The following is a 16,719-nucleotide window of genomic DNA, read 5'->3' as shown; positions in this document are numbered from 1 at the left end:
ATAAATATCTATTCTGGATTTAAACTTTAAAAGTATGCACATTCTCCTCTACCTTTTTCATGCATGCTATTTCATCTTATGTAATGTTTTGAGTATAGGCTATCTTTTCTCATGTCTTGAGCCTGCTTCAGTTTCAGTATCATTCCAGTATTTGTATAAAACACTAATTTTCATGAACGCTTGAATACATGTAGGTCTAATCCTTAAAGATTTAGTAATTTACTTTTTTTTTACTAAATTTTTTACTAAATTTACTAAATTTTTTTACTAATTTACTAAATTTTTACTAAATTTAGTAATTTAGTTTCTTGGAAAAGTTTGATTACATTCAGTTGAATCTTATGTGAGCTTCTGCACTGGGGAAATAACTGTTGCATGTGGCAGGATAATATATTTTCCTCAAGGGGTCGCAGTGAAAGACAGAGTCTGATTTTTAGTTCTATTTTTAAATATATGGCAGGTGTTCAAATAGTAACTACACTAATGGGGCTATATCAGCTGGTATGTGAAGAGATTCTTCTATTCCCTTAAGGGAGTGACTTTATGTCTTTAAACATGCAGAAAAAGATTTACTGAAGCAAGCATAGTTAGTCCTGTATGATCACATCAGACCTGCCCTCAGAGCGAGCCTACAGTGTTTGACTTCCTTTGTGAGGTGAAGTACAGAGTGGCCAATGTGTCTTAGCCACCTCTACCAAAAGCCACCCATTTCACACTTCAGGAAAATCCTTTGTACACAGCACTCTCCAGTGTCAGATTTTGTAGCAGCAATTTTTATATATTTTCAGGAGCAAACAGTGAAAGCATCAGGAAAACTTTTATCATGATTTTGCCCTTCTGAGTGATCTTATTTTTCCTCTCTAGCTATGTCCTGCCCTGGAGGCAGCATTTACAAGAGCTGTGGTACTAGGTGTCCCTCTACCTGTTTGGACATCTCAGCAGTTGATTCCTGCAGTTCCTTACCAGTGGAAGGTTGCTTCTGTAAGGAAGGCTATGTTTTGAGTGGAGACAAATGTGTGCCAGAAAGCAGCTGCGGTTGTATTGATGAAAAAAACCAGTATCACCAGGCAAGTTACCTCAAACATTAAATGAAAAAAAAAAAGGAAGAACGGGAGATCTTCTCATTTCTATCACCATGAAAGAAAAAATTGTTAAAAACACTAACACAATTATCATTTACACCATTAATAACAACAAAATAGACTCACTTTCCCAGCCTTCCTCATCCATGAGCTGTGTGGCTACAGTTGCCCAAATGATTATATATCACAAACGTTCAGATACTAGTAACTTGATTGTCCCTTATGGTATTACCTTCCAATTTATCTTATAGTACATACTTCTATACGCTTCTTTCCACTCAGCTGGATGAAAGCTGGTTCACCAGTTATCCCTGCACTGAGCGCTGCACCTGCAAGGCTAATAACACCATTTCATGCACATCCTGGGAGTGTGGAGTCCAAGAGGAATGCAGTATTCAGGGTGGTGTGCTGGGCTGTCATTCCAATGGTAAGTCCTGCCTGAAAATAGTTCTCAGTGTCCATTTCATAATTAGATCCTTCTTCTTCTAGCTTTTTTATAAATATCTTTTTACATGTGATGGCAAAGTCCTAACTGACTGCTGCCAGTGCTAATAGATGAAAAGACATGATGACCTGCCTTGCAAGCACAGATCCCCTTCTGTTGTAGTGGATATCAGCAAAAACTGATGCTGTCCAAAAGTTTGCAAGGTCATTTGGTTTCCTTTTGTCTTGATAATACAAATTCAAGTCCCACATCACCAGTGCTGCAAGCGCTAAATTTGGGAATAATTGAGAACTGTATTTCTGAGAGTCTTGGTGATGGCAAGTGCATTAAGTACCTATGTATATAGATGCAAATTTATTTACTTTTATATTTACACCTATATTTATACATATAATTATGAATTTTTACATAGCTATGTAGCAAAGCTCTGTATTACTCTCAACTACTACAAATCGTAGCTACAACAGCATATACAAATGTATAAAGAGCTTCATTTGCTGCCAAGTTGACAGTTTGTACATAATTTGCAAACTAAATTTAGGACACACTTTCTGGAAATGTCTTATTTCCAAATAAAGGTTCATGCCATTGCCATGAACCTGAGATCCTCTGTGAAGGTTTGCCCAAATAATAATGATCAGGATTAGGTTGCTGCACTAATGCAAACTTCTTTGGTCAACTGAGTCCATGGTAAAATCCAGTCCAAAGTTCTGAGATTGTTTTTTCACCTTCAGGCCAAGCAACATGTCAAGTGGTAGGAGATCCCCATTATTTCACTTTTGATGGAATGATGTACACTTTCGTGGGTACCTGCACCTACACCTTGGTTGAGGTTGTCAATGCCAACAGTGTCACTCCCATAACCATCCTTGGCAAGAATGAAGATAGAGGGCTAAGAGGGGCCACATACCTGAAAGAAGTCTACATAGATGTGTATGGTACACGAATCACACTTGAAAAAAACCAAGGAATCCTGGTAGGTTGTGGTACTCTTTATTCTGCCAAGAAGTATCTTAAAATCAGCTCACTGCGGTAGCTGTAGGAAAAAGGATCTTCATGTTTCCTAAGGAATATGTATACATATGCTTGATACTTGTGGGCACCTCCATTAACTGGATATCATGGGCAAATATAATTTCTCACTGGTTCGCAAGGCTTCTGGTTTGGGTTTACTGTTCTGTTGGCCGTATTTTGGAGATGGAGGCCCGAGCCTCCAGATCGGAGAACTGTTGCCTGAACTAAAGAATAGGGGCCCCCACTTCAATAGCTGTTGTCAACCCGATCATCTGTAGCTAGCTAACAAGAGCACAATAAAAGCAAGACATACTGTATTGGTCTAGAATAGCATGGGGATCCATGGCAGGGAATCCACCCTATGGGTGGGTAAGTTTGCTCACTACTAGGGATCTTTCCAGCTCCCTGGTGAAGGGACAGGCTGTGAGTCCTGCCCAGCTAAGAGGCTGATTCCTGCAACCCCTAGTTGGAATATACAATGGTGGAAGTGTAAAAGAGCTAGAACTGTCATAGAGAAATCTTCAGCACTTCAAGGAATATAGATTGTAAGCAAAAGTCTTTCATGGAAGAATGTCCATACTGATAAATGACATGTTTCTCCAGCTGAACAATGAGAGAGTCTACACACCAGTGGAGAACCGTTTGCAAGGTGTGTCCATTGGAAATGTTGGCCGATTTATAGTAGTGGAAACTGAATTTGGTATGATAGTGAGATATGATGGCAATCACCATCTGGAAATCACCCTCCCACGGTCTTACGTCTCAAAGGTAAAATTTAGCATGTAAATATCTGGCACTGTTTCAAAATCACTGCTTTGTGCATTTACTCTTAATTTCTTTTATTCCTGTGTTTTGCTATTCCATTTTTCTTTGTAGCTCTGACGTAACACATGTAATTTTTTTCCTTTCTCTTTTTTTTTCTCTTCACAACAATTTCCTTGTGTTCCAAGGGGGTAGTTAGAGAAGATGACCTGGCTAGGGGAATACATCCAGCTTATGGAATCAAATGCCTTGAAGCCTTAGGGAACCACAGATTTACTGCAGTTTCTATTTTATTTCTCCATAAGTGCAGTCAGACAGTATTATGTCTGAAATGTCTAGTACAGTATTGGTTGTTGGCGTTGATTTGGTCACATCATCTCATAGGCAATGAATAAGAAGTTTTTGGGGAAGCTGATGTAGAACAGCTTGTGCTTAGAATATGGTTCTTGTTCATTTGCAGGTACATGGCATGTGTGGTAACTTCAATGATAATCATGAAGATGATCTGTCCTTACCCAATGGTACACTTGTCAGTGTCCCACAGTTTGGAAATAGCTGGAAAGTGGAGGAAGACAGTGATGAAGGGTAAATTTAACTTCTTTTCATACCTTCCATCTCCCTTCAGGAAACAGTCTCCTTTCAATTGATTTGACTCTTTGCTACTTTGTAACATATAAGTAGTGTATATGAGACTTTTCCTTAATTTGAAGTTAAAAAAAAGCCATCACCACAGAATACCACTGCACAGGCCAGAGGGAAACCACAGCCATCCTATTGATCTGCATGCACGCTTCGGGAGTGAGGCCGTGTGGTCATAGCCTCTGTTCATTTTACACTGAAAACACCTAGAGCAGGACAATGGTGTTGGGGAACAGTGAGGGCTAGCTGCTCTCTGAGGGACAGGGAGCCAAGTGTGATAACACAGCCGAGAAAACAGTGGCCTCACCAGCCAGGCCCTATCCCGTACTACCCAACCAAGGCAAGCAGAGGAAGCCCAAGGGGTAAAGCCAGGGTCAGCCAAGCGTCCAGATCACCACACAAGTTTGCAGTGACAAGACAGGTCTGAGGTCAAGCTGAGAAGTCAGGCTCAAGTTCAGAGAGAGACACAGCATGGTGATTGCCAGGCAGGTCTACTTCTGCCTAATCTTTCACTCATAAACAGAAAGAAGACTGTAGTCTCCAACGTTATTTGTTTAATACCTTTCAGTAGAAACAAACTTTTTGGTTTCAGTCTCCATTTTATATATGCCTTTGAAACTTAAATGCAGCTGTGCCTATGCTTTCATGCAGCTGTTTACCAGACTTAAGAGAAGATGATGTTCCTCCTTGCACTTCTGAGAATAAACCAGTCATTGAAAGCCAGTGCAATGTCCTAAAATCAGAAAAATTCAAAGCATGTCATAATCTAGTCAAGCCTGAAGACTTCATACAGATCTGCATCTATGACATGTGCCAGTATGATGGCATGAAGTCTGTTCTCTGTGATGTAGTTCAAGTCTATGTGGACACCTGCAGGAATCATGGAATCACCATTAAATGGAGGAATAGCACATTCTGTCGTAAGTGCACAAGCAAGTGAAAAACCTGAAACTTAAATGGCTGATAGCATGAAAACAAATTAGCAGTGTTAGATGAACAAGTTATGTAAAAGAAAATTAAATCCAAATTCTCACAAAATGCAATTCTATTATTATGATTTTATGATTCCTTTTTTGCACTGAACTGTGTTCATGTTGAGCTAAACCCAGTGATAACTCAGGACTGCACAAGTTATGGATAATGGCCGAATGAGTGCCATGAGATATTGCAATGAGCCTAAAATGGAGAAATAATATAACCAGAAGACTAAAACAAAGTGGGATACTATGTTAGGACACAGAACTCAATGCCACTAGCTGTGTTTTGAAAGAAAACTGGCAATTTGGCCAGTTGCTTGTTATGGGCCATGTTCTCGGATTAATTTCCAGTGTATGTGCCTCACCACCCATTCAACAAAGCTACAAAAAAATCATGTAAAAATGAGTAAAGATTACACAATGGGTTTCTTTTCTTTTGTTTGGGTTTTTTTTTCCACAATTTAATATTACTTTGTGGAATTAATCATCACATAATGTGGAGGACAAAACAATTAACGGGTTAAAACCCAAGCCAGATTACTGTTGAACAGGTCCATCAGAAATTCCTATTTTCCTTCTTGCCACAAGTGGAGGGAAATACTGGACAAACTCACCCTTTGTCCTGCTACCCTGTTTCTTGAACTGGCCCCTTATGCATCTCTAGTCATTGCCAGAAATAGGGTGTAGAGCTAGATGAGTCTTCAGTCTGACGGTGCATATCTGTTGTTCTTGCATGTGTTTGTGCCTGTGGTTAAGATAGTTATACACCTGGTTTGCATGACTGGAGGGTTGAACATTCTAAGGAGTTTGTCCTGAAATTTCTAACTTCTTGCAGTGCCCAAAGAGGCATTTGTGGCTGAACTGGAATACTGAATCTGAATCATCTAGCGCCAGGTGCCACCAATTCAGGCATACCTGTAATAGAACTGAATCAGCAGCTAGAGAGAGGTTTCTCTGTTTTAGTTTTGTTGGTTTTTAAATAAAATTTAAAAGACCAAAACTGGTTGATGATCAAAATCAGCTATTAAAAGGCAATTCTACACTACCGTTTTATAGGCCAAGTTGTAGCTTTCAGGCAGGCACATGTGTTTGCAGTGTACTTTCTAAATGTATTTAATAATGCTGGTTCTACTCTCTTCACCCACACAGCATTGCCCTGTCCACCCCACAGCCATTACACTGACTGCGTCTCCACCTGCCCATCAACATGCAATAACATTTTTGCCTCTTCCCTTTGTGAGAAGACAGAAAAGTGTACAGAGGGCTGTGAGTGTGATGATAATTATGTTCTCAGTAATGGCAAGTGTGTACCTCTGAGCAACTGTGGCTGCAGGGATGATGACAACAATTACTACAGTGTAAGTAGTTTGTCTGTGGAACAAATCTCTGGCTGCAAAACTTGTAGAAAGTTGGTCTCCTGTCCATCTGAATGAGAGAGAGGATCTACCTCTTAAATACCTATCATCTATTAGTAAAAGCTACAGGCTCAGGTATTAGGAGATGCAGGAGCTTGGTACTCTGCACCTGAGGCCAAAATTGAGGCATATTCAAAAGTAGTCAATTGATCAGAGTTATTCAGGCAGTCTGTCCCAGTCCTGTTTTGTATTCAAATTCTCATGTCGAAGACAATGAGATAAATGGACTGGGATTCCCCCCTCCCAGGCTCTCGGTGAGACTACACCTGAATTGAGTAGATGTGGAATCGCCAGCTGGACAGGTTGCACCTTGCCAGCCCCTACACCCTTTTTGCTATTGAACTTCTATTGCATTGCAAAAGTGCGCACCTTGATAATATATTATTAACACAACTTGTGTCCAGGCTGGGGAGACCTGGATAACTCCACGCTGCACCAAAAGATGCCAGTGTCAGAAGAATGGTGTCATCAAATGTAAGAGCTATAGCTGTGATTCTAAAGAAACCTGCGTGATCAAAAATGGAAAACACATGTGCAATCCAACAGGTACGTCCAGGCAGGTCTTCACTTGGTGTTCCATGGGGGCTGGAGAAGGAGGATGGATGTGGATGTCCGTTCTTTCTTCCACAGCACTTCCAGTCTGTTCCACAAGGAAAGAAGGCAGCTCTGATAGTGCTATTGATGACACATTATTGAATACAAAAAGGCCTCAGTTCTCAGAATAGAAAGTTCCAGTACAAGACAGAGAATTTGTAGAGGGAAGTGGAACAAGAATTTGAAAATTTACTTACATCTAGAATTTTGACAGTTCAATCTGACTAGTTTATATAAATAAAAATTTAAAAAAATATATTTGCACTGCATCTACCAAAATCAAAACTCAGATATGTCTGTGAATCCTTTGGCAAAGATCCTGTTTCTTCAATTGTATGTTGATTTGAGAACAGAAACAAATAAAGGCAAAATGGGACAGAGCAGATCTGAACAGGTATGTAATAGGCCAGTCAAAGAACATTGGTGCTTTTCTTTCAATAGTTGCTTTGGCTAAGCAAAGTCAATCCCATATTCTCTAGGTAAATTGGATTGTTCAGGAGATAGCTTGTTGCCATGTGACTCTACACTTTAGTTTTGAAGGGTAGTATGGCATAGGTCCTACTGCACTGATGATCAGCACAAGACCATAATGCAAATCCAGCTTCCCCCTGCTCCATTTTGGCAAAATACATCAGAAGCACCCCAGCAGTCTTAAGGAGAGCCTTGCTCCTGCGATAATGACTTGCTCTGCCCTCAATGGTCAAGGAGAATACTTAGGCAACAGTCGCTGCATCTGATTGTTAGGTCTGGTGAACCCAATGATCAATTTAGTAACCTCAGAAGAAATGAGTGTGACAGCAGTGAGGCAGCCAAAATTAGACACTGCTTTTCATGTTCCAATAATTTCGTTAGCAACATATTGCTGAGAATTATGAAACTGACATCTCTAAGACCCAACAGCAAGCCAAGCTGTGTGGTAGAGTCATTCCTCTGCAGAGGACCAATGTGCACGACTTAGTCTCTATAAAGCCTATAAACCCTAATGTTCTGCTTCAGTTCAGTTGGCTTGCACTGGTTCTCAGCAGAGGAATGAGTTTCTCTGGCCATCTCTCCACTTGAGTGCCCATTCACTAGGGTGATGCCTGAACACCCATCTTTATTTTAAGAGACCTGCATGCTAGCAGCAATCATTTGTATCTGACTTGTTTTAAACTGATCCATGCATGGAATCTGACACATGCACATACAGACTGGAGAGTAATGAAGCTCTTCCCTTTTAGGTTTTGGGAAATGCTGGATCATGGGCGACCCACACTACATCACCTTTGACGGTCTGGTGCACCACTTTCAAGGAAAATACACATATATTCTGGCTCAGACCATCCCTGACCTACCTGATACTCTGACACGGTTCAGCATTGAAGGCATGAACTATCCTTTCCGTCGAAGTCGGCGCATTACTTACCTGAAAGAGGTTCTCATCAATGTTTACAATCACACAGTGCGATTCAGGCAGAACAAGCAGCTTGTGGTAAGTCTCTCACTGACTGCAGAGCACAAAGAAAGGCCCTCCCTTGGACTAAAACACCTCTGAGTAATAAATGTCTGTTTTGAAGAATTTAAGTATTAAACCTAACTGTATTATTACAGCAGTGCTATGGAGCAACCACAAACGTCATTTTCAGTTGTGTTGAGTCTTTTTTCTCCATAGTTATGAAGGATATCTACTTCAAACAAACAAATAAATAAATAAATGGAGATATACAAATAAAACACTAAATATCCCAAGACTAACAATAAAACCATACAAATTTTTACCAGTGGTAGGGAAAAGTGTGAATAATGCTGGGAAAACTTAATTTCCTTCCCCTTTTTTTGGTGCATAGGAGTATACACAGCTCATATATATTCTTTTTTAGCTCAGTAATAGAAATCTCTTAGGATTATATGAAAATACTGTGTCCAGATCACTTTCCTGAATACATTATTTTGTTAACTTTAAAAACTGAATACTGAGTTTTTTACCTCATTAAATTATCTGATATATTTATCAAAAAAACAGATAAGAGGAGTATTCATTTATAGCATTGACCTGTACTGAAGCCAGATTTAAATCTGGCTTCAATATATTATGAATTTTAACTTATTCCTTTCCCTGTTAGTTGGATGGTGTAAGGGTGAGACCCCCTGCTCGTCCTCATGAAGGTATTCATATATATCAGAGGATAAGAAGAATTTACCTGGAGACAGATTTTGGCTTATATGTGAGCTTTGATGGCAATCAAAACGCAGGTAAGTGATACTAAGATAATGTGCAGGAATATTTATGCACTGTCTCAAAAAATGTTCTCATTCCAAAGAAGGTCTAAACCCAAGGCAAAATTAGCAACCTTCACCCTTTGAGCCTATGGCTGTGATATGAACTTCCAGAAAATTAAAACAAAAAGTGTTTCCCAGGAACCAGAAAACCCATAAAACTAACATTTCTTTATCTGGATCCACCTGAACTTAGGAAAAATGAGATGTAGAGTCAGACTGTTCTACTTTTTTCCATGTTAAATAAGGCCTGAGTGATTAAAAACAAAAGCAAATCAGGATGCTGGGGCGAAGCCTGGATCTGCCCCTTTGCCAGCTTAACCCAGTTGTAGGACTGAGGTCCTCGAGCTATATAGCTGTTAGTGCATCCTTCTACATGCTTCCTCTCAAGCCTTCCAGATAATCCCATTCTTTACTGTTTCTCAGCAGGACTCTTATATCACATATACACAATTCACTCATATAAGTTGAACACACATTACCTCCTCTGCTCAAAGCTGAGTTACTCCTGATTTACAACAGAATATAGCCATGTTATTTCTGAATGTATGGTGAAAGTGCCAGGTCATTTATACACACGGCCATCGTTCCAAACCCTAAAATTCCAACTGAAGAAAGAAAAGATCTATGTTATAGGAATTCTGTTTCTCAATGAGCAAGCAGATTGCAAGTGAAAGGCAAAAAGTGGGTGGTGCATTCAGTCTGTTGCAAAGCAGTAAGCAGTATGCACTAAGAGCACTCAGGTGGTGATGTCATGTTATATAACACCTTATTGGCTGCAAGAAATGACTTTTTTCATGATCCATGTTTCAGAGCACAGAAACAGTCTCATGAATACATGTATGAACATATATGTTCAGGGCTGTGTTCATATCCTACATATAAAGCCCATGTGACATTACCAACTCCGATTTGAGTCACGAAATTTGGTACTTGGCACTGCTTTCCACCTCTTCCATACACTCAGAAGCAAAGATTTCTGTGTAATGGCTTTTCTTTTCCCTGAACTTCCCTAGGTATCAAGCTGGCTAACACCTACCGAAACAGAGTGGAAGGCTTGTGTGGTGACTTTGATGGGAGACGTAAAAATGACTTCAAAAAGCCAGACGGTGTTTGGGTGAAGAGCGTGAATGTATTTGGTGAGAGCTGGAAAGTTCCTCTGAAAAGATCAACATCTCGTCTCAGGTACTTAATTTTCTACTTGATATCCATGGCAAGCACAGCCACTGAAACTGAGTTAATTAAGCCATAGTTAATACCCAGGAATAACTACACTGTCTTATTTCTGGTCTTTCTTCTTCTCTTGGTCTGTGTGTAGGGACTTTTCCTGCTCATCACTAAGGTGAACTATCAGTGCCCTTCTATCTAGCCAAAAGAGGCCTGAACTATCACTGCATTACTCCAGTTCAGTATCCCTCTTTGGAGTCACAGCCATTACAACTGCTAGGGCACAAGGTTGAATAAGATCTTTGCCAAGCTCGTGGTTCCTGGCAAAGATAAGTACATCATGTTGTGCTGGATGGGCCTGAGGGAGCACAACTCCTGGTTCAGTGTCACCCCTCCCTCTGGAACATGAACGTAGCTTGAAATCCATCAAGATGAATCCACAGGTCCTCCCAGAAGAGGTTCTTGAAGAGTCTGATTTCCTTACTTTCATGGCTATCTAGGTTTTTTTTCTGCCAGTACATAAAAAGTAAGGACATTCTTTTGAGTATAAATGAACATGATCGCAGAATCACGGAATCACAGGTTGGAAGGGACCTCAGGGATCACCTAGTCCAACCTTTCTAGGAAGAGCACAGTCTAGACAAGGTGGCCCAGCACCCTGTCCAGACGACTCTTAAAGGTGTCCAACGTGGCAGAGCCAACCACTTCCCTGGGGAGATTATTCCAATGGTTGACTGTCCTCACTGTGAAAAATTTCCCTCTCGTGTCCAATCGGAATCTCCCCAAGAGCAACTTGTGTCCATTCCCCCTTGTCCTCTCCATGGGACTCTGTGTAAAAAGGTAGTCTCCACCTTCTTTGTAGCTACCCCTTAAGTACCGGTACATAGTGATGAGATTCCCTCTAAGCCTCCTTTTCTCAAGGCTGAACAAACCCAGTTCTCCCAGCCTATCCTCGAAGGGCAGCTTCCCAGTTCTTTGATTATCCTGGTGGCCCTTCTCTGCACCCCTTCCAGCCTGTCCACATCCTTTTTGTATAGAAGGGACCAGAACTGTACACAGCACTCCAGGTGTGGCCTGGCAAGTGCTGAGTAGAGCGGGATAATGACTTCTTTATGTCTGCTGGTGATGCCCTTTCTGATGCAATCCAGCATCCTGTTGGCCTTCTTGGTCGCAGCAGCCACTGTTCACTTATGTTGAACTTTCTGTTCACCAGGACCCCCAGGTCCCTTTCCACAGAGCTGCTCTCCAGCCAGGTGGATCCCAGTCTGTGCTGCACTCCCGGATTATGTTTTCCCAGGTGCAAGACTGTACACTTACCCTTGTTGAACTTCATAAGGTTCTTGTTGGCCCACTCTTCCAGCCTATCCAGATCTTCCTGCAGAGCAGTTCTCCCTTCTGGAGTGTCTACTTCCCCACTCAACTTGGTGTCATCAGCAAAATTCATCAGGCTACACTTGATCCCATTATCCAGATCACTTATGAAGATGTTGAATAACATTGGGCCCAATATCGATCCCTGGGGGACTCCACTAGTGACAGGTCACCACTTGGAAAAGGAGCTATTTACCACCACCCTTTGGGTGCGGCCTGTCAGCCAGTTCCCCACCCACTGCACCGACCACTTGTCTAGGCCATAACGCATTAATTTCTCCAGAAGACTGTAGGGGACATTATCAAAGGCCTTGGAGAAGTCCAGGTAGACAACGTCCACCACCCCCCCCATGTCAACCAGGCAAGTCACTTTGGTGTAGAAGGCCACCAGGTTTGTCAAGCACGATCTGCGCTTAGTGAAGCCATGTTGGCTTTTCCCAATCAGGTGCTTCATTTGACTTGTGATGGCCCCCAGGAGGATTCGTTCCATAACTTTCCCAGGGATTGAAGTAAGGCTGATGGGCCTACAGTTACCTGGATACTCCCTCAAGCCTTTCTTGTAGATAGGGGTAACATTTGCCTTCCTTCAGTCCTCTGGGACATCCGCCGTTCTCCATGACTTCTCCATGATATTTGTGGTCAGGCAAATTCTGTTCTAATTAGTCCATGCAGAACACTGAAGCAGGTAGGGAAAGAAGTTAGTTTCCTTCCCTCACTTCCTCCCTTCCTCCCTTCCTTCCATCTGTCTGTCCCTCTCGATTCGCTTTGAAAGACCTTTGGAGGTTGCTTAGCACTAACTTAGAACTTTGTCAGCACGTAAATGGAATTGTATTAGCTGTCAGGATATAATTTGGCTGCAAAAGCTTGTCTGCCAAAATAGTAGAAAACAGTATGTAGGCTAGTGATGAGCAGAAATGGGCTGTGGAGTCTATGCCTACAGGAGAATTCTGGCCAGTTGTTCAGTGAAACTGAGCACATGCCCAAGAAATAGTGGCCTATTCCAGCTGCATCATTCTGACTAATGTTCAAGTTTTATTGAGTAGATTGGGTGAAGGAGGCATTGGATGAAGCCTGTGTCATGCAGAATTTCAAAAGAGAGAATTATAGATATCCCTCTTGATCTAAATACCCATAAATCTCTGAGATGGTAGGAAGTGTTCTAGTACATGTTTTATTTTCTTTATCTGTCTCCTTCCAGTTCAGGATAAATCATGAGAGAGAAATAAGCTTACACTTACACCTCAAGGTAGAAGTACTTTTGTGGTGTTCCTTAGAGAGTAGTACCATGAATGCTGGATGTACAGAGAACTGATGGTTTCATGATGACTTCATTTTCAGACGAGATGTCAACTCAAAAGATGAATCTGAGGAGGAACCAGATCCAGGACTTTTCCAAGGCTGCAACAAAAATCAGCTGGAGCAAGAAAACGGAACTTCAAGGTGTCAAATCCTGACTGACTTGAATGGTCCTTTTGTAAAGTGTCATTCTACAGTCTCACCAAATTTCTATTTGACGTAAGTGACTACTGTAGAGAGTTGTTCTCTTCATTTGCAAAACCATTTGGTGCTAGTTTCTGACAAGAACTTTGCATCTTCAGTCTCCAGGGTATTAATAGGAACTGAGGATGGTAAGTGTCTTTGAAGAACTGGGCCCAGTAATTCCATTTTTGATATATTTAAATCCCATTATTTATTTTTAAATAAGTGTGATGATCTGTCTTTCCATCTGTTCAGAGTTTCACTTTTCTGTTAGCTCTGGAAAGTAGCTTTCCTCTCGTCCTACACAGATAATGTATTATACCTGTAGGCTGGGATTCCAGTGTGCTTATGGCTCTCATCCTCATTTAGTGAGAACTTAGCACCTGGCTCTATTAGTTTCATTGTAGCAATTCTAGCTTCCTAAAATCTAGCCTGCATGCTATAGCCACAAAGGCTGAAGCTGTTAGTGACACTTCTTGAATCTTTCATGGAGAAGGGCAAAAAACAGATTAGTGAAGAGTAACTAACCTGGTATCTTCAAGAAAGATCCCCGTGCTGCTCTGGCCTCCTACATATACAATTCCTACACACCTAATTTTGAGCTGTATGAAGCCTGTTGATTCATCCCCACATTCATTATTCATCCACCATTAGTCATGAAATTGCCAAGTAGCTGCCAGTTTTCTTTAGTCATATAGTTGTACCTAATGTTTAAAGACAGGTAAGCCCACCTCAAAGTCTCTCTTAGCTGTGAGAAGAATGTGAAGGTATCTTAAGCCAGATAAACTGGACCGCTGGCTTCAGTGTATATATCCTGATTCTTAAGCCTACTTTTCTCACCCTGGTTGGGCAGCCTGTTCTAACTTTTTAGTGGTTGTCTGATTTTTCTGAGGTGCTGCATACTTGCAATCCCATTCATCTCAGATCTCAATGCCTCTGAAAGTCAGGCCATGGATATTCAGATGATGAGCAAAACTGAGAAGGTAGCATTGGCAAACAAATGCTAGGTAAAACAGAATTCTGTGTCAATATTCAGGGCATGTGGACAGGGGGAGGGCAGCCACGTGTTGAAAGAAGTGTGTAGTCCAGCTATAAGACTTAGCAGCACTAAAAAGTGCTCTATAAGCAAAATGCAGCCATGCTAGCCCAAAACAGAAGCAGATAACAAAGAATAACTTACTGTGACAAGCAGTCAGGTACCTGTTTATTGCTTGTTCATATATGAATACCTCGCACGTTAGCACCAGCTGCACAACAAATGACCCGATCTTCCTAATCGTTTTATTCCTCTGTTTTGCTGTCAGACAGATACAGGAAAATGGAACTAACTCAGAGTCAGGCAGAAAATCAGGTGAAAATAAACTGTAACAAAGGTATTAGGAATGAACATTTTCTCATGTTGCACACAGGAGCTGCCTGTTTGACATGTGTGTGGCAGGAGATGAGGATGCTACCTTATGTCGCAGTCTGGAGGAATACGTGCTGGCTTGTCAGCAGCAAGGAGTCAGTATGGAAGGCTGGAGGCAACAGACAACTTGTGGTAAGCACAGAAGGACCAGAAAGTATTGTTTCTGCCTAAAGGACTCTCAAAATCTGAGATATAAGGCTTTTCCTAGATGCACCATATATTGAAGCTCCATAGGGAACAAAAGCATGTTGATTCATGCTCCAGTCACAGTTCACAGTTTAGCATGCACACTTGCTCTTCTGGCCTCTCTTCTGTGCCCCATGCTGGCTTTCACACTTAGACTGCAGCTTAGAAAGCTACTGAGGAAAGCAGAGCTGTCAGCTCCCCTGCCATCAGAAGTTTTGTGAGAGGAAAAAAATGTCCCCATTCCCAGCTGGCAAAAAAGTTAAAATTTTGGAGCCTATCACAAGCCACAAATCTGAAGGAAAAACATTTCATTTCAATCACTTTTTAAATCTACAAAATACACTAATTCTCTTTTTTGCCTGTGAAATTTTGAGATAAAAAAGATTCAGCTGAAAACTCCAAATCTTTAGGACTAAAAAATGCTGAAATAAAAGTTGTCATAATCTCAAAACTTTTTTTCCTAATTTTTTTTTCAAGTTGGGAGATTCATCAAACCATACTTCCCCTTCATCACCCATGGTTAGATGACTTTGTATTCCTGGTGAAACACAGTTCCCAGAGTTGTGAAACAGCTCTGGTACTTACAGGGATGGCTACCCTGAATGTGTGAGAAGTTATTTGAGATCACTGAGCGCCAGGAATGAGAGCACAGCATACAAATATCTTTGGTGATGCATTTCCTGACTTTGGAGTGCTTTACTTACAACTTCAGTACTATTATATATGTATGCATATCTCTGTGTATGTGCATCCATCATATTGCCCCCTACAAAACAGTAACGTCTTCTGGATCATAAAGAGCATTGTGTAAGTAATGCACAGCAGTCTGCTGTAACTAACTGGTCTCTCCTTATTTGTACAGAAATATCATGTCCTGCCAACAGCAACTACAGCTCATGCATGTCTGCATGCCCAGCATCCTGCAACGATTTGACCAGGCCCTCTGAGTGCAAATCACCTTGCGTTGAAGGCTGTGAATGTCTCCCTGGCTATGTTCTTAGTGGCTTTGACTGCGTGCCTTATAAACAATGTGGCTGCACATACCTTAACAAATATTATGAGGTACAGTCTCTCTGTGGGTCAGACACCTCCCGCAGCACCAAACAATATTTTCTTCTGCTAATTATTTTGACAATCTCCTCATTCTCCTCAGCATATAATTTTGCATTAGAAACAAAAAGCAATTGTTTAATAAAATTCTGGTCTCTGGAGAAAGGGAAGAGAGAGTAGCTCACGTGGTCTGCCTCTGAAACTCTGCCTGCCAGAATACTCAAGGCAGGCACTCAGAGAAAGTATACAATTACACTCTGACCTCCATGTTAATTATTCACCTTTATTAAGCTAAATAATAGCCTCATAGGCTCTAAAGTTTACGACACACCAGTTACAGAGAAATTCTATGACTGTAGTCCCTCCCCCCTCAGTGAAGAGTGGGATAGGCAGGGCTGAGAGTCTATAAGAGTTGGCTATGACATGAAGAGATCCCCAAGCAAGGCTGGACTCTGAGGAATATGGAGAATCCTCCATTGCCACTGGAGGATAGAACAGCTTCATAATATCATAGATTTCTGTTTTAACACTAGAGATTTGGCACAGGAAAGGCTTAAGTCAGTCAAGATTGTTTTATGGGAGGAGGGAGACGCTCACTATGAACAGGTGGCACTTGCCAGAAAAATGGCACGTAGCATTTCAATATTGCCTTGGAGGCATGACGTGATGCATCTGCCACTCTCTCCATCTCCAGAAACAGTTAGACATTGTTGGTTGCACATGTATCCCACCTGGACCTAGGATCTCATGCCCCAAAGTCTTCTTTTGACTTCTTTCTTGGGTCATCCTTGAGTTTCAGAGAGCTGGATTAGCAAGCTGCTTGCCTTTCTCTTTTTTTTGTACAAACTACTTAAAAAAAATCTGCCCTGTTGCC

General features: G+C 41.3%; 1 protein-coding gene across 1 annotated transcript in view; it reads left to right on the top strand.

Annotated features, from left to right (window-relative positions):
• Nucleotides 1–16,719, top strand: part of LOC142059559 (IgGFc-binding protein-like) — a 68,273-nt gene that overhangs the window by 49,902 nt on the left and 1,652 nt on the right. Inside the window, exons 63-76 of the mRNA XM_075098366.1 lie at nt 865–1,067; nt 1,365–1,509; nt 2,262–2,503; nt 3,145–3,309; nt 3,764–3,888; nt 4,594–4,862; nt 6,069–6,277; nt 6,739–6,880; nt 8,149–8,399; nt 9,031–9,160; nt 10,201–10,369; nt 13,061–13,237; nt 14,611–14,741; nt 15,658–15,857. Of these exons, the coding sequence (XP_074954467.1) occupies nt 865–1,067; nt 1,365–1,509; nt 2,262–2,503; nt 3,145–3,309; nt 3,764–3,888; nt 4,594–4,862; nt 6,069–6,277; nt 6,739–6,880; nt 8,149–8,399; nt 9,031–9,160; nt 10,201–10,369; nt 13,061–13,237; nt 14,611–14,741; nt 15,658–15,857 (2,558 nt within the window). The remainder of the gene's footprint in view (nt 1–864; nt 1,068–1,364; nt 1,510–2,261; nt 2,504–3,144; nt 3,310–3,763; nt 3,889–4,593; nt 4,863–6,068; nt 6,278–6,738; nt 6,881–8,148; nt 8,400–9,030; nt 9,161–10,200; nt 10,370–13,060; nt 13,238–14,610; nt 14,742–15,657; nt 15,858–16,719) is intronic.

Source organism: Phalacrocorax aristotelis, chromosome 7 (assembly GCF_949628215.1).
Source record: "Phalacrocorax aristotelis chromosome 7, bGulAri2.1, whole genome shotgun sequence".
Lineage (NCBI taxonomy): Eukaryota > Metazoa > Chordata > Aves > Suliformes > Phalacrocoracidae > Phalacrocorax > Phalacrocorax aristotelis.
This window is presented reverse-complemented; position numbering and strand designations above follow the sequence as displayed.